The sequence below is a fragment of the Phaethon aethereus genome, assembly GCF_964289735.1.
Source record: "Phaethon aethereus genome assembly, chromosome: 8".
NCBI classification, from domain to species: Eukaryota; Metazoa; Chordata; class Aves; order Phaethontiformes; family Phaethontidae; genus Phaethon; species Phaethon aethereus.
In genome coordinates, this window is record NC_138584.1 from 14,408,665 (window position 1) to 14,430,998 (window position 22,334).

Genomic DNA, 22,334 nt, shown 5'->3' on the forward strand with positions numbered 1-22,334 from the left:
CACTTCATTCCATCTACCTCATAACATAAAGGTTGCCACAGAGAAAACTTAAATTTTTCATGCTCATAACATTTTTCAAAAGGAAAGCATGTATCAGTATTTTTTCCAGACTAGAATAGTTATTTTCTACTTTGGTGAATCTGAATTTTCAAAGCTTCTCATCGAACCTCCCAAATACATACAACGTATTCTATTTGCTGTCCTGTCTGTACTCATTTTGCTGCTACTAGTAAAAAAAAACCCAAAAGAAAAGTGTTTTTTGATGTCACAGGTTCTCAACACACCAAGGAAAAACTTGACATCATCCTTGAAGTTAAATCACTCAGATGTGACAGAAGGCTCCTCCTGTTCACATGCATATTATACATCCACTGAAATGTAGTGCATTGAGGTATGTTGAGTTTTGCTTTTATCAACTTGCTGCTTTTTTTTTTTTTTTTTTTAACCCCTATAAATTTGGGTTTATCATTCCCATTCCTTGGCACTCAATGATGTAGGTATCTTTGCTGGGATCTTCTTCTTCAGATTTTGTCACAGTAAATTTGGCCTAAAACAGGATTAGAAATATATCACTAATTAAGTTATAACATACATAAGTTTAAATATTCAGTATCTGATGTCCCATAGTCATGTTGCCATGTGTTTATGTATATTATAGCTTTGACTGATTTCATTAAAAACCATTTAAATAAAAGTGGTAAAAGTATCTAACCATTCTAAGGGCATTTAACTCTAAACTATGTTCACTTTCTACATGTAAACTTCCATATAAATATCGTAGCAATTATTTTGTCAGTGCTTGTCCTTCATGATCAAGTTCTGTTCACAATGCCTGCTAAACTGCACATTTCCTAGTTACTGGACGACAACTGATAGGTGAAACTTCCTGAAGTTTTGGACTCACCTTTGTTAGCTGCTCTGCAAAGTGTATAGCTGTTTGAGTATGAAGCGTAATTGGTCCACTTTTCACTCTAGACACCCCCTTTGCTAGCGCCATAAAAATGATCAGCTGAAAGGGAGGGAAAGGTAATAATTAAGTAACTCTTCAGATCCTAGGAGCTTATTGATTAAAACAAAACAAAAAACACCCAAACAAAAAAATAAAAACATGCAAAATGTCTGTAGATGTAAAAATGTGGTCTGCCAAGTTTCATAAGAGTTCATGGTGCTGAGTGTTAAAAGTGATCCATGACTGAAGAAGCTTGGAAATTGCTACTATAACGCCTATTACAGAACGGCTGCTACTTTTCCACAGTGGAGTTTGGCACTGAATTTCTGTTATAACATTTAACTTTGCTCTCCTTCAACCTTCCGCCCAGACATTCCCCAAAGTCGTGTCAGACTCCAATTGGTAATTACTTTTGCATGGAAAGAAAAACTCAGGAAGGTTGTTTTTTTTTTAATTATAACACTTTCTGATCATGTATTCACCAGACAGATACTTAAAAATCTGATTTGATTTACAAACATCACCATGACAGGTACTCTGTAAAGCGCCATGGAACTCTAAGTAGTTCCCATACACACTGAATCTAGCTGTGGCATGTTTCCACCAGTTGTACTGTGCACGTTTTGGAAAAAGTAGGATGAGTCCAAGACCTAAACACTTCCTATTATACTACATAATAGTAGCATGTGGCCAGGTGTTTACAGCTAAGAGGTAACATTATCATCTTATCTAGAACAGCCCAAGATTCTTATGAGGCTGCATTATTGAAAATAAGATAGCGCAGGGTGAAAGGTCTTCATTCTCAAATGAAACTAAGTGAGCAAGACAAACAGGAAAACCTCCTAGATATTCTGTTTTCTACTAGCTTCACTTAGTATCATTCTTAATATGTAACCAGGGAGCTATTTTTACTGCACTACATGGAGTGCCAAACAGAAGCCAATTCTTACTTCTGTCTTTCATACCTACTAAGATTTGCAGGAAGGGAAAATTTAAGTGTGTTGGTGCAAAGCCAGGAGCATCTGTGGTTCCTAAGAACAGTAGGTAATTTGCTAATACTAGTGATGTTGTGACCACAAGACTTCTAACTATCAATTAATTATGTAAAGCCATGCCTACCTGTGGAGATACAATCTAACTTTGAAATCTACATCTCATTCTTTGCCTGTTCAGATTTACATTCTTTACAAGTAATACATACGTGCATGTTCTTGCTACTTCAACTTCATGTAAACCCATAGAGGAGCCTTACTTGGTCTTGCAGAGAATCATCCACAGTTCCACCATGTTTAAGATTCCTAAGCAGTATCTCTGCTGCTTCAATGCCAACCTTGTCAGAACTCTTTCCTACCAGAGAAATCCAGAAGATTAGGATGCTGCCAATTATTATTTAACATTTAAAACATACAGAAGGGGGGAAAAAAAAAATCAAGAAATTATAAACTTTTAAAAACTTTATTTCCATGCTCTTGCCTCAGATATCTGCTTAAAAAACCCTCCCATCTTATGATGACATACAGTTCATCTGTCTTAAGCAGTGGGAAGCAAGTAGCCCCACTTAGAGTCAGAGAAATATTTTATTCAAACCATTTAAAACCAAAATAACTTCTATTCCTTTTAATCTAGATACACATCTAGACTCAGTGATGAACAAAAACTTCACAGGTAAACCACAAAGATTGTATGTTCTTAAAGTTCAGAAGCATTTTCCACTCAGTGATCTTTAACAATCCATTCTGATAAAAGGTAAGTTTAATGGTTTTGTAATTTTTATCACTAGGCAGAAGCAGCTTAGAAGTATAAAGTGTAAGACTCCATTTACTAAGTTTAAAGTCTGCTTATTTCCACTGCCCTGTTTTACTAAACAACATTCATTTAAAAATGCAATACTCAAAGCATCAGATCTCTGATCAAGTTACACTTCAGATTCCTATTTGTTAATAGTACATTAAGTTAAATCTGAAAGAGGTATAGTTAATACAACTCTTACCTCTCTTGCCCAGTGATGACCCAGCTAACAAACAACCTGTTGAAGTCTCTGCAACAATGCTAAGCAGCAAAAACAGAATCAATATTAAGAACAAAAATTACTCTCATTACACTTTATTTATCAGATATGTAATCAAGGTCTAGCTAATCAACCAGCAAGGCTACAGGTATCAGTAGAAAGTTTGGGCTCATCTTACATTATTCCACTTCCAGTCCCAAAGGCTTGATCATCAGGTTCTCGAACAGGCTGAATGTTAATGTAAAGATCTCTGATTTCTTTTCTGATGCACCTCACTGCCGCTGCTGACATGTCTTTTGCCAGCTAACAAGAAAAGAGGTAAACCCATTAATTAAATTATGTAACTATAGTAATACTTTTTCCTCATAAGTCTAATTATTACAGTGGATCCTTGAATAAAGGGGCTACTTTATCAAGTAGAAAAACAGAAGATTGTTATAAAACCCCTATAAGCAAGCACTGAACATCATCTCTTCTGAGAATTTTTGCACAAATTTAAGGTAACATTAAATGTTGAACAAATGACAATTGCAGTGCTATACGTAGGAGCTTCAGTATCAATAGAAATTGAAGAATTTTTCTCCAATCATAGAGAGAAAGATTTGATTTTAGTCTTGACTAGCTTAAGACATTAGATTGTTAAAATAAAACCACCACCACAATTATGTACAGGATGTACTCTACAAGATATAATATATAAAATAACAATTTTAAATTGCAGGCAGGTGGGGGCAGATGAAGCATTTTAGAAACATCCAAAATTCTATTCTACAGCCTGAATAACTGAAACCATTTAATAAGGCTACTTAGTTTGTATGTGAAAGACTGCAGAATACAGGAACAGTAGAATTATGTTAAGCAGATTATGTGCAATTTTATATAGATATATGAAGTTGGATACTATCAGAGCTATTATCAGCACTTACTTTTATAGGCAGTGCTCCAGCAACAAATGCCCTTCCATATATCTTTGTCACTATGCCACGTTCTGTTAAGTTTATTGGGCTCAACTCTTTGACTGGTGACATTTGGACTACAACTTCACCACCTCCCTGAGGATAGTAGCCCCTATTTAGAAACAGTAATCAGATATAATTAAATGCAAAGATCACAAGGAAACCAAGAAGAGAACCAGAAGGCTCTTCATATATTTCATCATACATTTTTATGTTGCCTGTTACTGTACATAAGAATTTTGTCAATGTGTGCCTTAGAAAGCCTTACAATAGAATTATGTTCTCTTAACACTATTTACCTCATCACACACATCATATTAATTACCTAACACCAACATAACTGGCACCTCAGAAAAAGCTCAGTAATGGAGTTGGAGTGCCTGTTCAGCATGCGCTTCCCTCGGAGGTAGCCCACAGGAAACATTAAACAGCAGCTGAAGACTCAGCAATGAAAAAAGACAGGAAAGAACCCCATCACATTCATTGTATGGTGACACTACATGAAAGGGGCAGCTAATACAGATTAGTTAATTTATTATAAATTCAACCCTCAGCTTGATTCAGGGGACCTTATTTGTGTGCCTCCATGCTCACACACTGGTTCAGTAAAGGCCTGCCTCTGCTACATGTCTCCGTAACTCACCTCTTTTTAATGTCACAATTGAATGTGAAATTGAACTTTTCAACTATTGGCTTGAAAACCTGAAAAACAAGGATACATTAAAAAATTAAAGTGAATCTATTTTGCATTTATAATGTCCTACTATTTTATAGTCTTCAATTAAAGAAGTTCAATACAAAAATTTTAGTTACATTATTAAAAAAGATAACCAGTCTCATCCAGACAGTTTCTTTGACATTCCTCATACTTCACGCTGAATGACACTTTGTGTAAAATTTTCTTATGGAAAGAGAAAGATGAAGTCTTAACAATTCACAGCACTTCTAGAATAAAGTTTTATTTTAAGTGAAATTTTCTTTAGCAGTTAAAAGCAAACAGATTAGTTGCTGTTTCAGGGAATTTCATGAAACACTGGTTGCTCTCTACATATAGTACACTAATAGTGTAATATGCCTATGTCTAGTTCCCTAATTACAAATAAACTTGCAATAAGAGCAACAGAAGTACAGTAGTTACATTGCACATATATGCATGAAAGATGCACCAAGCCAAAGAAATTTTTCCCTACCATGACTGTGTAGTCTATCTGAGGAGCCATCTCAGCATTAGTCCCACCTTTTAAATGAAGTTCTGATGGGGAAGCAGCAAACAGCACACAGGGCATTGCTACCTGCATCAGTAGACACACACTCCTAAAAGCAATTATAAGATACTCAAACGTCATGCAGTCATAATCCATAGAATTCCACAGACTCATTACATATCAAAGGCAAATAACTTTCCAGAGCATCTACATAAGTATTTGATTTTGAACATTACCTATAAACTTACTAGTCTTTAAAATACTAATTAAAAACTTCATGTCCTTAGCAAGCCTAAATATGAAGGTTTTTGTTCCACAGCAATTGCATCTTTAATATTCCTGTTTGAAATAAAAGTAATGTAGCTGACTCAGTATACTGATGGGACTGTGAAAACTGTTAAGTTTAGCTAGTAGATGATAAAAGCAGAAAAGGCTTAGGCAATAATTTTAACATTTTAATACTTGTTTAATAGCAAAATATTTAGAAAACTACAAAATTGCTTAGAAGCTGGTCAGCATCCCACACAAGAAAATTCAGGAGCATAGAAAATACACTTTAGATACAAGATTCCCCTATCATTGAATCCCTCTACATTTCATACGTAATAAAAAAACCTCCAAAATAAATTTTCCAGAAGTAAATTTGTTCAGCAAAATATAACAGTTATGTCACAGTGGTTTCAAACATCATTTTGAATTGTGAAAACAGTAATCACCACTGAACTGATGAAAACATGTTTTTGTTTTCTAAATAACTTCCAAATGTTTGTGAACCATACCGTTTCTCTTTTTTTGGGGTTTTTTTTTCTTGTGCTTAATTACCAATTCTGCTGCATTGTCGCTTACTCAAGCCTTCCGTATTAAGTAAAATGCATCAGCTTGGTCATTTATACTATGGCAGCTTGGAAAAATTTTTCTCTTAAATGAAAGGAAACTTTAACTTATGCCTAAGATAGCTTATGCTTCCAAACAACTGTTCACACCAGCCTTCCGTACCTAAACCCATTTATTAGTTTTGCAACAGATCCAAGAACAAAGGACTCAACACAGAAATACAGGATAGAAGAAACATAGGAACAAAGAACCATGGATAGAACGTGCTCCCAGTTCCAAAAGACTAGTATCCAGTATTGTACCATTACGTGCATAAGTAAAATATCAAAATTTACTTTTTTATATGATGAGGATTATTTCAGATATCACAGATTTGAGATACTTATCTAATTTGATGCATTTGACCTGATATGTAATATACTAATGTGAGAAAATAATGGATAAAGTTTTAAATACATGGGGCAGCTGTTTTTTGCTTAACATTAATTCAGTGTTAAACTTACATATCAATTATAATTTTAAAACTATTACACTTGCACGTACTTTATTCATACATATCCTGCCTACACTCAAGTTTCTTTGGTCACATACTCCTGGCTCAGGCAGCACAGATTTTGGCTCATTACTCATGTAGTAAAGTTCTTTTTTTCCAACGCTCTTGTGTGATAATTTTAAAGCTACCAAAACGCCTTCTGTCATCATTTTAAAGTTACCAAAAGCAGTTAAGAGCAGTTACTGGTCAGTCATTATCCACGTACAAAGACATACCCTGCTGTTTTTGTATCTGCTATGTGGGTTCCACCTCTGATCTTCCCAGGAGTGAAAGTTATTTCTGTTGAGCCAATTTCTCCACCTTCCAGCCTCCCTTCACATAGATCTCGAATGATCTCCAATCCAGACAGATGCTGAGGCCTTGGAGTGACAATACAAAGTTAAAGACACGTGCAAGTAGACTACATACGTTACATTAAAAGAACTACTAAACACCAACTAATAAATACTACCAATTGCAAAAAAACCTAATAAATACTACAGTAGATCCAACATGGATCAGAAATTTGATCTGGTTCCTGCAGTGCTTCTGCTGAGTTCACAGGAGCCAAAGGAGCAGCATTCAGGCCATTCTGGAATTTGCAGGATTCTGATGTGTTTTCCATTAGAATGGGTCCAGACAGACAGATGAGATGCAGGAGCAGTCGCTTGTCCTAATGTGATAAACGCTTGGGCAAAAATGCAATGGGATAACGATGGCAACACTGAACTGCAGCCAAGCCAGTAAGTGGCTGGCAGAGCCACAAGAGAGCTAACAGTTCTGTTATGTATCTGTCTTGCTGTGCTTGCATTTCCATTTGAGTAATTTAGACAGGAAAGAAACAACCTGTTCTTAACGCTATGCGCTCCGAGAACCACGTTTTGCTGCGGCGTTTCACCCCGAGCAGCCTGCTTAGCGCCCTTGAGAACGCTTCCGAGACCGTCTGTCCGCCCCGGCCGCCGGCCGGGGCCCGGGGCGGGAACCGCGCTGAGGGGAGCGCGCGAAGGCGTCCGAACCCTCTCGGCGGGAAGCCGCGGGGCTTTCGCTTCACACCCTGGCTTTCCTCCGCGCTCAGTCCTTCCACGTGAGTGAGCCACATACGGGATTTTCTGATAAAAAGGCCCTCCTGAAGCAATGGAAATACACGGGGTTTGTCCTCGGAAGTATCTCCGGCAAAAGCAAGCCAAGGCGTTTGCACGGCTACGCCCCCGGCCCGGGAGGGCCTCACACACGCAGCGACGCGACCCCGCTGAACGCGGCCGGGGACCCCGCGCTCCGGGCGAGTGCACGCGGCGAATGCCATTACCTGAGGCCGGGCTGGCTCCTCCCGGCGCGGATCCGGCGCACCCGCAGCGGCAGGCCCAGCAGGCAGCTCAGGGCCGTGGACACTCGCAGGATCTGGCCGCCCTGCACGGAGACACCGCGCTCGTCAGGCGCTACGGCACTTCCCACACAGTTGGCCGCTACCGGCCCGCCCGTCACCGCTGCCCGGGGCGAGGTAAGGCGAGGCCAGCCCGCTGCCGGTGCTCACCCCCTCCATGATCCCGCCGTCTATCTCCACCCTGTCCCCGTCCATGACTGGCGGTGAGCGGAGCTGTCTCTCGCAGAGGCCCCTGCCGCGCCGATGGGATCCCGGAGGGGTCCTGCAGACGGCGAGACCGCGGCGAAGCAGCCTCCCGGGACCGCGAACACTTGGCGAGGGAGGCACGCCCCAGATACGCTCGGGTGGCGGCGGCGGCGCCTCAGTGGTGCCGGTGCCTGAGCCGGGCGGCGGCGCTGGAGCAGGCGCAGAGCGGAGCCCCCTCCCGTGGGTTGGCAAGGGGCGGCTGCGGCTGCGTGCAGAGCAGCCGCCGGATCCCAGCGCCCGGGTAGGCGCGTAGCGGGCGGGGATAGCTCCCTTCTCCCCGCGTTAAGGGAGGACGGGGCAGGGCTGCGGCGGCTCGGCGTACCGGAGGAGCCAATGCCTTTTCCCCTATCCTGAGGCTACGGTCGAGGGCCACGCATGGCCGGAGCGCTGACAAACGCGGCACCCACAGGCCGCGACCAAGCCGCGGCTGGGAAAGCTCAGCCTCGCGACGGCCTGTGCTGCCGCCGGCGGCTGGAGGAGAGTGGCCGAGCTCCTGCCGTCGCGGTCACAAGCGGGTAGTTTTCCCCAGAAGCGAGGCCGCTGAAAGAAGCACGGAGAGACACGCGCCCGTTGGGCTAGCAGGCGCACTCGGACTTTATTACAGGTGTCCCGGGAAGGGCCGGGCCCTTCGCGCTGCCCTTCACGCCACTTCGGCCAAGGGAAGACGTACCCCCCTCACCACCACCAGCGGCTTCGCTAGGGGAAGTCCCGTGAGGCGCCCGGGACAGGTGACGCCTTCCCGTTACTTCCCGCGGGCGTGTGACGGCTCCGAGCCGCCGCCCGCGTTTCGCGGGGCGGCGGCCGGGACTAGCCGGCTAGCCCCGCCGCCGCCCTCGCTGGCCCCTGCCCAGGGTGGCCGCCCGCCGCCTGGTTGGCTGCGGCTGGCGTGGCTGCCCTCCGGTTGGCTGGTCGGTGGGAGGTGTGCGGGGCGTGGGGGCTGCCTCTTCCCGGAGTAAGATGGCGGCCGTGACCGCTTTGAGGAGCAGCTGCCGAGCCGCGGGGCGCCTGGTAAGGGGAACAGGGGACCCCACGGGTGGTGGCGCTCCCGGTCAGCCGGTGAGGGGGTGGACAACGCGCGGCATCTCTGCGCCCTGTTTCTTCTTTCCAGCCGGGAGCGAGCGAGGACCGCGCGGCAGACCCTCGGAGCAAACGTGATACGCTCGCGGGCTTGCCGCCGCTTCCCCCGCCCCTGCGGGCGGGCAGTGCCCGAGCTTCCCTCCTCGCCTTCGCTTCAGCCTGCCCGGCCGCCTCAGCCGCGCCTCCGGGCGGGCAACGCTCCGGTCCGCCCCGCCGCTGCCCCCCGGTGCGGTGGCACAGATGACTGCGTGCCCCGCAGGCGGTCTGTCGGCAGCGCCCGGCCCGCCCGCTCTGCGGTGCCGCTCCCTGGGGGTCAGAGTGTCCTCGCTCCCCAGGGACCCCCAGCACAGACTTCGTCCGCCCTGTGCTGCTGCCCCTGAATGTCTTCCCCTTTGCCCGTGTTTCCCGTGAAAGACAGGTGTGCCTTCTGTAATACGCCACTGACATCCTTCTCTTCTGTTATTTCTTAGTCATCTGATTCAGTGCATTGCCTATACGTTACGCTGCCATTGCCGCTCCTCCGCCCATGCACCAGGCCCCTTTGCATACCGTATCTGCACGGAGACCGTGTAGTTACACAGAAGGGGGAAATTTATTTCTTTGAATCCCAGGAGCCTTGATGTTTGCAAATTAAGTAGAGATACCTTTCCATACTTAAAGAAGTGAAGCTACTTGGTTGCCTTTTAGGACACTTACAATCTTGTAAACATATATCGTCATGAAGACTTAATTCATGCTTTCTTCTGCCTTCTTGTATTATAGTCTTCCAGCTGTAGTGAAGAGTGTTGGTTTCCAGTTATGTCACTGCTGTTTTGTGGAATGTCAGAAAAAGAAACATCTTTTTGTAAGATAATCCAAGTGAAAACAAAATTAAGGATCAGTTCTAGTTTCTATTATTATTTTTGCTCTTAATAATAATTCATATTGTATTTTGAAAGCATGGTAGTGAGGACTTTTTCAGTGATACTTCGGTAACTATCTAGCTTTAGGCTACATATAAGTAATTTTACTAATTAAGAATATTGAAAATAGCAGCTTCTTTTTAGTTTTCTTTCTAACTAAACCATCAACTCTTAAATCCAGAGGGAGATTCTGGTAAGGTGAAAATGCTCATCTTATCTATGTGCATGGCTATTTATAGCATGTGTTTCCTGCAAGCACATTTTGAATTTTGCTAGATAGTAATTCTTCTTGTGACCGTCTACTGTGAAACAGTGATAAGATCCAAGAAATAATATGCTTATTATAATATTAAAGGACGTTATCTCAATGCTTTTGCAAACACTTTGGCTAGCAAGAGGAAGAAGGACGAAGTAATGGTGGTTGTGCATGGGGGCTGTAAGTTGTGAAGAAGAAAAGAAAGGAGTCTGGGGGTCTTTGTGTTAAGTAGTAGGGAAATAACAGTTACCTAGACGCTAGGACATGGTGCCACTTAGGTGAGGAATAATGTCTGACTGAAACACGCTACATTGGTTTAGTATATAGTCAACTGTGTACATGGAGATATAGAATATGTATGCAAAACAAATCCAATGTAAGTAAATGTTCATTAAAATGACTCAGTGGGTCAGCAAATCAAAAGAGTTCTGTAGTGGAGTATGTTGTAATGTAATGAGAAGTCATTGCCTTTGAGCACAAACTATTCAATTTGACTTTGAAACTCAGTGTTACTTCATCAGGTAATCGGTTGCCTGCAGGCCGCATAAGAACATTTTGTTTTGAGGCCAGCAGTAAATTTTTAGGATTAGCGGTGATTTAGAAAAGCACAGTTGGCTTCTTTATAAGGAAACAACCAAAACTGAACTAAACAGGGGCAAGGCAATTCTCCCCAGACAGCATACAGCTCCCATGTTTTCTTGGTTCAAATGACAAGTCTTAGTCAACCAAGTGTCACTGGCTGATGGGTCCTCAGTATTAGTGAGAGACCGGAGTGGGCTCTTGGTTTCTTCTCGCCATAGTAACGCCACACTTTGAAGACTTACACAGAAAAGGTGTTACCTTACTGTGGCATTATTGCTTATTGTCATATGGTGTAATAGTGGTGACATAATATATAACTGCTAGTAGTACTGTGCTTGTTGGGTTTTTATTACTATATTTTTCCAGACGTTGAGATACACAGATGGGTATGCTATGGATATTAGAACTAATTTTGTCTATTGTATGCTTTTGTTATTTCCTTATTCAGCATTACACATAAAGTAGTATTATGGTGATTAAATATGGAAATTAGTAAGCACAGCCTCTTTATTTCAAAGGTTTAGAAAAGAACACCGTTCTATAGAGAGATTGGGTATTTTATTATTGCTTTAACATACTAGGACACTAGGGAAGAAAAATAATATTAAAAGTAGGAGAAAATAGGCTTGTGAAGATGTACATTATATACCAGTTCTGTAATGGAATGAGAATTTTTAGTGTGTTCATAAAATAAGATTTGTCATAGCTTAAAATTACCATTTTACCTGATTTTTTAATAGGGAAAATTATTTGGAGGACTAATGAAAGGACTTGCTGTTCGCTCATTATAGGAATGATAATACTTACACTAGATCAGTAGATACAATCTTAGTAGCAGGCTGAAAAGTAACTCAGTTTGTGTGTCCTTTATGGTAGATTGTATTGTATAAATATTTGTTCCTAAAAGAAAGGTGATACTTAATGTAACTTGCAACAATAGATTAAATGATACAGAAAATGTGTACATCATCAGTTCAGAATTGTACAGTTTTTTGAATAATCTGCTTTTTAAAAGTGTAATACAAAATCAAATAGTTGAACAGTTTGGGGGGTGGGGAGGGCAATCAGGAAGTTTCATATGCTCTGTGATTACTGAAAGGATTTTTTTAAAAAGAAGTTAAAATGAACTTTCCCATGCAGGTGTGCTGTTTTCTGGGTCCTCTAAGAAGATAATTTCTAAATTTTACAGTTTTGAGCTACTTGAGGTACATTGTAGCACCTGAATTTTTTTCATATCTCTAAATTAATTAGAGATAGTATATACAGATAAATTGTTATTTTTATTAATTTTACAGCACTCTAAGACAACATAACACCAGAGTTACATTAGATTTAAGAAATCTTACTAAATAAGAAGGGGTCTGAACTAACTTCTGTTGAGATTAATGATAAAATGCCTGTTTATGTCAATGCAAGTGCTACTGGCTTTGCTTTTGACCAAAATCATGACTGATTACATGATGCTTTACAGCATAAGGTTTTGTCTGAAAAACCTATCAGAAAATTCCGTTGACCCTTTAAGTTGATTTCTGGATAAATATAATTGTAACCATGAAAAAAAAATAAATCTCAAGCCCAGTTCTTAAAAAATGTCATTAAAGTTGATGTGAAATGATATTTACTTGAAGATGATTGCCTCCTATATATTAACAGAAATAAAAGGGCAACTGTCTGTACCCTCTAGTGTGAATTTCCTTTCCAGTTAGTACTTCTGATCAACCTTTGATTGGAATAAGAACTGACAAAGAAAAATATGCTGATTTTTCCTGCAGTCTAGGGGATCCTTCCAACATTCATTCTAGATAAGAATGTATCATATGGCTGATGTAGTTGATATTATGTATGCTTTTTGTGTGTGTGTCCTGATTAAACTAATTGTTTAGAGAAACAATAGCAAGTGTGAATCTCTTATCAGATCTTGTCATGTTTTTTTTTAAGTGGTTACGTTACTGTGGCTTTGATGTCCCCATGTGTTGTGTTAGTGAAAGAAGTTAAAGATCTGACAAAGCTTATGCTAATTTAATGGTTATTGTACATTCAGTATGTATTCAGTATAATTGTGTTTCCATAAGAACTTCTTTTATATAAACTAGAATTAAACTATTTTAGTATTACTGTTGCATCAGGCATATTAAATGAGCTCTACATTCCTCAGTCCATTATATTAACACTTGAGACTTTTCTCCCCAGGTTTGCATTCACCGTGTTAGATCGTGCAGCAGCATTCGCTTTATAAAATCAAAATATGTGTGCGTGTTTGACAAATCTGCCCTCAAGTTTAGTCATCAACAGCGATTATTCAGAACATCTGCTGGTAATCTTTTTCATAATAAAATAATTTATTTTATTTTGCTATTTTATGAGTGTTATGTTAGCGGTTTGTATATGAGTGGTATGTAGACTATTTCTGATGCATTCAGATTTTTCTATCTGATATCTGGTATTTAATATTAAACATGCTGTATTTCCTTATTGTGTGTTTTAAGTTTCATGTGGCCAAATTGTCCAGTTTAAGCTTTCTGATATTGGAGAAGGGATTACGGAGGTGACTGTAAAAGAATGGTAAGCTCTACTTTCTCAGAAATATACTAAGAAATCAGCAAGTAGTTTAACAGCTGTATTACCAATTATTTATCAGAGAATATGTTTTCTGGGTTAGTAGTGAAGTTTTTCAAGTTTCATCTTCGACATTTTAAAGCCTTGTATATACTTAGCTTTACATTTTACGTATTTGCAATCTGGTTTATTTGGGAGTGGAAAAGATGGAAGGAATGGGATGCCCTAACTGCACGTGTATATGAGCTTTCCTTCAGTGATTAATGTTTTTAGAGTGCAGGAGGTCTGCCTTTTAGTATACTTCCTTAGGCTGAACATTAGAAACAAATGACTAGTCTGGAGAATCCACGTAATTTTACCCTATACCCTTCTCTATTGACTTTAGTAGAGGATTTGAACATTTAAATTGTTTGTAAAAAGCCAATGATGAATGGATTAAGCAAAATCAAAGTGTATAGTGAAGGAAGGCCGCGTTGAAATGCCTAGTTCTTTGACAAATAGGTGAAAATACGCCTCTGCATAGATGACAGTGTTTCCCACTTTCAGTTTCTTTTCTGAAACTGATCATATATTGAGGCTGGCAATTTGAAACTAAGAACTTCCTTAGGTTCAGACTAAGCTGGGCTTATTTTTATTTTTAGATGGCTTATAATCTGTCAGGAAAACTCTGCTTTACTAAAATAATGGTAAAAATGTATGTGTGATGATACTCTAAATCATTGTGTCATTTCACACAACAAAGGGTTCTGGAGCAGTCTGGCAAAAGGGTATGTAGCAAATGTATCCATTATGTAGAATTTGTCTATCTGGAATGCATTTTCATGTTGTGGGGATGTACATAACTTGAACTTATCAAAAGAATACACAGCATAGATTTTTACACTGTGTATGTTTTATACTAGCCTGTGTCTTTTCTTTTAGGTATATAAAAGAAGGTGATAGCGTGTCTCAGTTTGATAGCATCTGTGAAGTACAAAGCGATAAAGCTTCCGTTACTATTACTAGTCGTTATGATGGCATCATTAGAAAACTCCATTACAATTTAGATGATATTGCTTATGTTGGAAAACCTTTAGTGGACATTGAAATCGATGCTTCAAAAGGTATTGTAAGCCATTTTTTTCTCTTGCGTATTTTATGTTTGTTGCCATAAAACCATCAGTGACAGAGGAGTTTACTTTTTCCTCCTGCAAATCTTGAAACTGAATTATTTTTTTTCCTTTATAAAGTCAAGAAAATTAAGTGGAAAAAGCTGTGATATTTTATTAGGTTTAAAATCTAAAAAGCCAGACATTTCCTATTGAAAATTTAGCTTAAGCAGCAGCCTTGAGCATGCTATGTTCCCATCCACAGTAGCTCAAACTGAATGTTAAAAACTTCAGCTGTCACAGAATCACAGAATGGTTGAGGTTGGAATTTAACAAATGCTTATAATGTAGTAAAGTTAAAATTTTTCTTTTTGTTTGCAGGTGTTGCCCCAGAAGAAGATGTTGTTGAAACACCTCCTATGTCTCATGAAGAGCACACTCACCAAGAGATAAAAGGTCACAAAACATTAGCAACCCCTGCAGTTCGTCGTCTGGCCATGGAGAACAATGTAAGTTTGCTGAATCAGGTCCTGCTGCATTTTATCCACCTTTTATATAGCAGTTTGACTGACTAGGAGAACATTGATCTAGAGGAATTGGTTTTGAAAGCTTGTGGTACATTTTTAGGAGAAAAATAAAACATTAAGCAGAGGAAATTAAGTGACAAATAGCTTTCCTCAAATAAATATTTCACTATTGATCCTGTGCGGTAATTAAGTGGTAAGTAGTATTCATAGTTCCTCCTTAAAGTATGCAGTTAGATACATAGTGGGCCTTCTGGATGATTTGAACAATGTCAAGTACCTAATAAGTCATATAAAAGGGAAAGAAAACTGTATGTTTTATAGATCAGTAACTGGAATAATTTTTAACCGTAGCTTACAATACAGGATATTTTTATGTTGCTGTAAAATGAAAGTGTCATAGCTTGTTATGTACTTTTCAGATTAAATTGAGTGAAGTTGTTGGAACAGGAAAAGATAACAGAATCCTTAAAGAAGACATACTCAATTACTTGGCCAAACAAACAGGAGCTATTTTACCTCCATCACCGAAGGCTGAAATTATCCCGCCTTTGCCAAAATCAGAGACTGTGCCAGCTGCTCCAAAGGACAAAGCACGCAAAATTCCTGTACCTGTTTCTACACCCATTGTGTTTTCAGGAAAAGATAAAACTGAACCTATAACAGGTAAATCATGAAATATAAAAATCTTGAGACCATGTTCACAGTAGACTACCAGTAAATGTTACTTGGTGAACAGTTGATTTCTTTTGTTGGGAGTGTTATTGACATGCAAGTGAGCAATAGGAAAACATGCTCTGTAAGAAAGTGTTGTATGAAATTTTTATTTTATGAAATAGTTGTTCATGTTTTGGTTGGATGGCGTTGGGCTGCAAGTTGCACTTGTTCATTTTTAATCTGTGTTTCTTCAAATGTATGCTGAAACAGGTAGGAATTCTGAAACACATGTGAATTTGTCACAGCATGACTCATTATGCAATTAGTGCCAAAATGCAGTGAATTTAAGGTTTATCAGTGCTTAATAATAGCGTACTTCAGCATTCACCCTTGTTCTGGAGTGCAACGAAGGTAAGAAAAATCACATTAAAAGAGGAAGATAAAAGATTTTGGCTTGCCTTTCAGGCAATGTTTATTTGGAGAGTCTGGAAAGAGTAGTGCAGATTACTGTATTATTATTTCAAATGCATACATACATCCATACATAGGAGAGAGATGCAGTAATATAATCTGAAAAATTACAATTGTAAAAATTGAGTTGCATGTGCTGAATAACTGTTGATCCTAAAGTGAGCTTCATCCTGTCTTTTTTTTTTTGTGGTTGTTTTTTTTCACATTGTGTAATTTGTTTAATGGAAACAAATAGAAATTGAAATGTCACCATAATTTCCCTGAAGCTCATTTTGTTGGTTTGAGAAGTCAGTGAATATTTTTCAGGTTTTCACAAGGCAATGGTAAAGACTATGAGTGCAGCCCTGAAGATACCCCACTTCGGTTATTGTGATGAGATTGATTTGACTCAGCTTGTTCAATTGCGAGAAGAGCTGAAACCTCTAGCACAAATTCGTGGAGTTAAGCTTTCCTTTATGCCTTTCTTCATAAAGGTAAGATGTGCAGCAGAGCGCTGTATGGAGTACTTATGCAGATTTTGGCAAAGTCTGATCAGTGATTGTTTTAAGTTTGGAGCACCTCGCTATCATCTGAATAATTACAGATCACAAGAGAAGTCTCAACTTCTCTTGTTTATTGAACCACTTATGAATTTATTGTTGGAATTGTAGTTGGGGTTATGTAATATCATGGACATTTTTTGAAATATTAATGGGGAAGGATAGAGCAGGTAAAGCATTATTCATTACAGGGGTAAGCATCACTGTGTGTTTGAATTACAAAAAACAAATTTTGGAAATTTGTCAGTATTTTTTATGAGCTCCATTAAAACGAACCCTATGTGAAATGCATCATTATTGTTATTATATTTTTGTTGGTAATGAATCCCTCGGGTGAATCTGCATGCCTCTTCTGTTGTTCAGGTGAATGAGTATGTCTCTTCTGTTGTTCAAAAGACCAGGCACTTGCACTCATTTAGTTGCCATGGTTCTGTTTCCAACTGTTGGCATCAGTGAAGGCTGATGCACTACCTAAGCTACGCATTGAATGCATAACTTGGTCTGAAACTTCTGGTAATGCTATTTCAGTAAGAGTACTAAGTAAGCACTCATTCTGCTCACTCTCTTTAGGGGGAATTAGTATTTCTTCCTTGAAATAATTGTCATCTAAGTGGAGAGCTGAGAATGACATTGCTGCTGAATCTCATAACTTTTGTCTTGGGATACTCAATTTGAATTGTGGAACAGAAATAACAAATGCAGATTCAATTTCAGTTATACTTAGGAAAGGGATTATCACTTTTTATGTGTTTGTCTGATGTATATTTGGTTTTTGTAAGTTGTCATATCCTAATAATGATAGAATAACAACAGACAAGTCTTAGGAGAGTTTAAGCCAAATTTGATTGCATTGAGGAAATCTATATTGTTACTAATCTAAATTGTCTCCCACTGTTCCTTCCTTTCCGTGCAGCTCTCGGGTTATAAAACATAAAAATCTATCTCTTTTTTAATTTATTTTTTGTTTAATAGGCAGCCTCTCTGGGATTATTGCAGTATCCCATTCTTAATGCTTCTTTGGATGAAAGCTGTCAAAATGTCACATACAAGGTTTGTAAGCTACTGATAAAAGTTGTGAGCGGAAAACCTAAAATAACAGCTAACAAGGGCTTTTCAGAATGTCTGAGCTAATTCTAAGAACGAAAATTATGATGTGGTGCTGGAAAATAATTTGTATGTCCAGATTCTAAGATTGGATTTGATTTATTATTCATCTTATTTCAGTAGTTTGTTTAATGAGAGTCACTTTGTTATTCAGGCTTGCCTCAAAAACACATACAGTGATTTCCTACTTTTTACCTGAAGATGGGCTAAGCATTTAAAATGAGAATATTTAAAATCTAATACAGTAATTTTTTAGTAATGGCATAATGGTTCCACTGTTCCAACACTCAACCCTTATGTATAAAAGTCATATTTTAAACTCAGTTTTGATAAAAATTACTTAATTTTCATACAAGGTGCTGGATTGATACTTCTGGGCAGTGAGTGTCTATTTTCTTAAGTGATGTGTACATACTCCGTGTGGTACAAACTCCTTTTGTGCTGTTTTATCAATATCTTTCAGATGAATCCTTATATATTCCTTCTAGCAAATAAGGCAACTCAGTTTCCTTCTTTTTTTATTTTAGTGTTCTCTCTAAAATCTGCTGGTCATGTTTTGTTAACCATATAATCATCCTAAAGTGAAATATTTTTAGTGCAAAATTGATTCCAGTCTTGTATTTCCTGGATGTGAAACTGCCAAAATCAATTTGCACTTTGCAGATATGGAAAGCTAATATTTTAAAATTCACATCCTCTTCCCCTCTCAAAGTTGTATAGAGGAGTTGCTTACTACAGACAGCACTTTCTAGGTTAAAAAAGATACATAAAGAAGACTTTATTCACATGTTTTTTTTAATGTAAAATACATTTTATGTTGACAGCTTATGTTAATGACTGGTTAATGAAACTTGTTGCAGGCTTCGCACAACATTGGAGTTGCTATGGACACGGAGCAAGGTTTAATTGTCCCAAATGTGAAAAATGTTCAAGTCTGTAGTGTGTTTGAGATTGCTTCTGAATTAAATCGCCTGCAGTCCTTGGGCTCTGCAGGCCAACTGGGAACAGATGACCTCACTGGGGGAACATTCACTCTTTCAAATATTGGCACAGTAAGTACAGGAAAAATGAGAACTTAATATGAGAAAACTGCTTTGGAAATTAATACCTTAGTAAAGGTATATATGCAATATGTATATTTTTGTATTTTTATATATTATATAAATTTTATATAATATATATAATTTTATATAATGTGTATTTTTATTTTGCAAAAGATATATATTTTGTTCATATGCAATGAACAAAACCTGTAGCAATTAATGCAAGAGGAAATCTGCCTTTTTTTTTTTTAAGTTAACTAATATCCCCAGCTGTTTCTTTTCTAGATTGGTGGAACTTATGCCAAACCAGTGATACTACCTCCTGAAGTAGCTATTGGAGCAGTTGGAAAGATACAGGTATATTAACTTTATCTCAGTGGTGTGAGTGTTTAATTCTAGCTAACTAAGGTCATCTGTAATGAAAATGAAATGTGGCGTGTCCCTTTGTTTTGTTTTTCTTATATAAACATTTCTTCTTTATATTACAGAAACTGCACAGCTTGTGATTGAAAAGTTTTGTGATGTTTTTAGATGACTGTGCAGACACACCAAATGTTTAAATAAAGTCCCTTATGCCAAAGGTTCAGATGTGTTTTTTGGAATCCTGTTATATTTTACTCACATTTATGTATAGCCTTCTAGTTACTAAGAAACAACATAAATGTCTTTTTACAAGTTTTGCAACATGGCAATAGCATTTTTGCTATCATCAAGGAGAAAACCTGAGACTAAAAAAGTACTCTGACAATGAAGTTTAATTTCATGAGCCAGATAGCTGGATCCATTCAGAAATCTGTATGGTGAAGGCAGTTTCCTATTTTCTTAATTTCAGGCTCTAATTCTTTAATATAGACAATTGAGATCAATGCTGGAAATGAAATTAGTGTTAATTTAAAATACTCTTTTCTATGTTATTCCTGTGAGCCTTTTATTTAGGGAATGCTGTAAGGAAACTGTCATTTTGAGCACTAAGAGTGTAGTAAACTATTCAGAAAGAAACTTTTGAGTCATGAAAGGTTTTCACCTCCAGTATTTACATGATGGTGTAAACAGCATATGACTGTTTATTATGTAGGTTTGCAATATATTCTAATCCGTAGCACAATCAATAATGCAAAGGTCTTTGTTTTTTGAATGGCACTACTGCTGTCTGTCTAATTTAGCAAAATGTTTAAATTTAGATTAACAAATTAACAATTAAAAAATACAGATTTTTTTAATGAAAGTATTTAATATTTCTATTTCTTTCCTTCCTCTGATTTTTAGGTTCTTCCTCGGTTTAATGGAAAAGGTGAAGTATTTAAAGCACAGATAATGAATGTGAGTTGGTCAGCTGATCACCGCATCATTGATGGAGCTACAATGGCCCGGTTTTCTAACTTGTGGAAATCTTACTTGGAGAACCCTGCTTCGATGCTGCTAGACCTTAAATAAAGGAAACCATGGCTTGAAATGTCCATGGCTTTAAACTTTGTGGATTAGACTGAATAATTATAAAAGCTGGCTCTGCTAGCACGTGCCCTTTGCTACTAATATTATATATAATTTTATGTGGTTAAAAGTTCTCAAGAGCTGATATCAATCTATCAATTAGTTGTTACTTCTTTTAATTATTAGTGCTGTAATTTCTTCTACAGCAGACTGTCAGACTGAATAGGTCATGGTGCGACTTCTGAATACGGTGATGGAATGTCTTTATTTTGCCTTTTGTAATACATATGGTTGTGAGGCTGGTGTGACCGAATGACAGTGATTTACATTTGCAGTATTTATAACCTGATTAACCTGTTTTGAAGGGAAATACTCATAGTTCTTCCTTGTTGGACACGTAAATTTATTTTAACAAATAATATCCAAATTCCCAAAAGAAGTTATGCAAAAATGATATACAAATAAAATGCCTTTTATGCTTCTGCTGTAAGATGTCCAGAGAGCTTTTTGTTGTTCAGCTGAGTCAACCTCTCAAGTCTTTTGCTAGTCCACTTTTTCCTGGCAATTACTTGCACAGGTACTCTTTATGAAATTACAAATCAAGAGGCCATATTTATTCAAATGCTTACTGATAACATTTATTGATAACTATCAGGGCCTTAATACTTTCTAGACTATCCTGCATTTTTAGAGGCTGGAAGTAGTTGCAGTCCTTAAATACTTTCCAGTTATTTTTGTTTCATATAGAAAGCATCTGTCTGTTTAAAAAAAAAAAAAAAAAAAAAGAGGATCTCATTTGTTATTCTGTCATTAGGTAAGCTTGACAGTAAGCAGAATGTGTTCTAAAAGCTTGCATCACCTTGTATTATTGATGTACAGGTAGTAGAATTTGACAGATTAATCCGATACAACAAAGAATTAACATTAAAAAAATACTATGTGAGAGAAATCCCTGGAAACATTCCAGGTCAGGTTGGACGGGGCTCTGAGCAACCTGGTCTAGTTGAAGATGTCCCTACTTATGCAGGGGTGTTGGACTAGATGGCCTTTAAAGGTCCCTTCCAACCCAAACTATTCTATGATGCTGTGATAAGGCTTAAACTCAGGTATGAGGTACATCATGAACAGGTTCAAGTTAATGCCTTCAGAACAGACAACACTTATGGGGCTTTAAGGTAAACAGATGCTGAGAATTGCACTGGTTATCTCCTTCATAACAGGAGATATGAAGAAAACTGTTGGCTATGAATACCTTCTAGAAACATAAGTTGCAAACAGACACAAGAAAAGACAGTTACATGGCCTTAAAAATTAATTTGTGAGGCAGAAAATGGACATTTTCTCCTTTCTTTAGATATACCAAAACCTGCCTCTACAGGAGCATTCTCCAAAATTGTAGACCAAAGTTGTCTATTGCCTTTAGCTGTGAAGATGCAAGACACAAGCCACCAGAGGTAGAATCTCTGCTATCCCTGATGCTGAGACTGAGCAAGAGGAAAGCTGGTAATGTAGGGGAGGGAGCATGGGAGCTTACATGTAAGGTGCTATTTATATTTCTATTTTGGTATAGGGGTCTTTTATATATAGGTCATTTCTTGCAAAGTTTGACTAATATGTCATGCTTATCACCTATTTCATTTTTATAATACTTTTTTATTCCAAATAAAAAAAAATTAAAGCCACAAAGAATTGTAGTAATATTGTTTCTATTTGTGAATTTTATGCAGGCAATCCTGTACGGGTGACTCAAACTTCTGTTTCTTCTTACCTTAAAGAACCTACTGCACTCAAGACTAACAAAAGAACACAGCCTAATGGCTACTTTCCTACAAGTATATTGTTGTGGTAAGGGCTTAGTCTGAATAGTATATTTTTCAATCTGATTACCATGGAGAAAAGAAATTGAGGAAGTACAAGTGTATGATAGAAAGCAATAAAGTGAGTTTGAAATATTTGAGACAGAATAACTTTGCTCACACAAGGAGCCTGAAAT

The 22,334-nt window shown here is 38.4% G+C and overlaps 2 protein-coding genes across 2 annotated transcripts; one reads left to right on the forward strand and one right to left on the reverse strand.

Moving 5' to 3' along the window:
* Window positions 1-295: 295 nt before the first annotated feature.
* RTCA (RNA 3'-terminal phosphate cyclase) lies at window positions 296-8,060 on the reverse strand (the record flags this gene model as incomplete). Its single annotated transcript, XM_082003054.1, has 11 exons — window positions 296-547; window positions 905-1,009; window positions 2,202-2,296; window positions 2,940-2,998; window positions 3,136-3,260; window positions 3,884-4,025; window positions 4,557-4,615; window positions 5,104-5,227; window positions 6,721-6,864; window positions 7,791-7,891; window positions 8,016-8,060. The coding sequence occupies 11 exons, from the start codon at window positions 8,058-8,060 to the stop codon at window positions 449-451; spliced, it is 1,098 nt and encodes a 365-aa protein (XP_081859180.1). The 3' UTR covers window positions 296-448.
* A 1,008-nt stretch (window positions 8,061-9,068) lies between these two features.
* On the forward strand, window positions 9,069-20,344 carry DBT (dihydrolipoamide branched chain transacylase E2; the record flags this gene model as incomplete). Its single annotated transcript, XM_082003257.1, has 11 exons — window positions 9,069-9,119; window positions 13,119-13,242; window positions 13,415-13,490; window positions 14,406-14,587; window positions 14,954-15,081; window positions 15,519-15,762; window positions 16,531-16,697; window positions 17,736-17,813; window positions 18,728-18,919; window positions 19,196-19,267; window positions 20,177-20,344. The coding sequence occupies 11 exons, from the start codon at window positions 9,069-9,071 to the stop codon at window positions 20,342-20,344; spliced, it is 1,482 nt and encodes a 493-aa protein (XP_081859383.1).
* Between the last annotated feature and the right edge of the window lie 1,990 nt (window positions 20,345-22,334).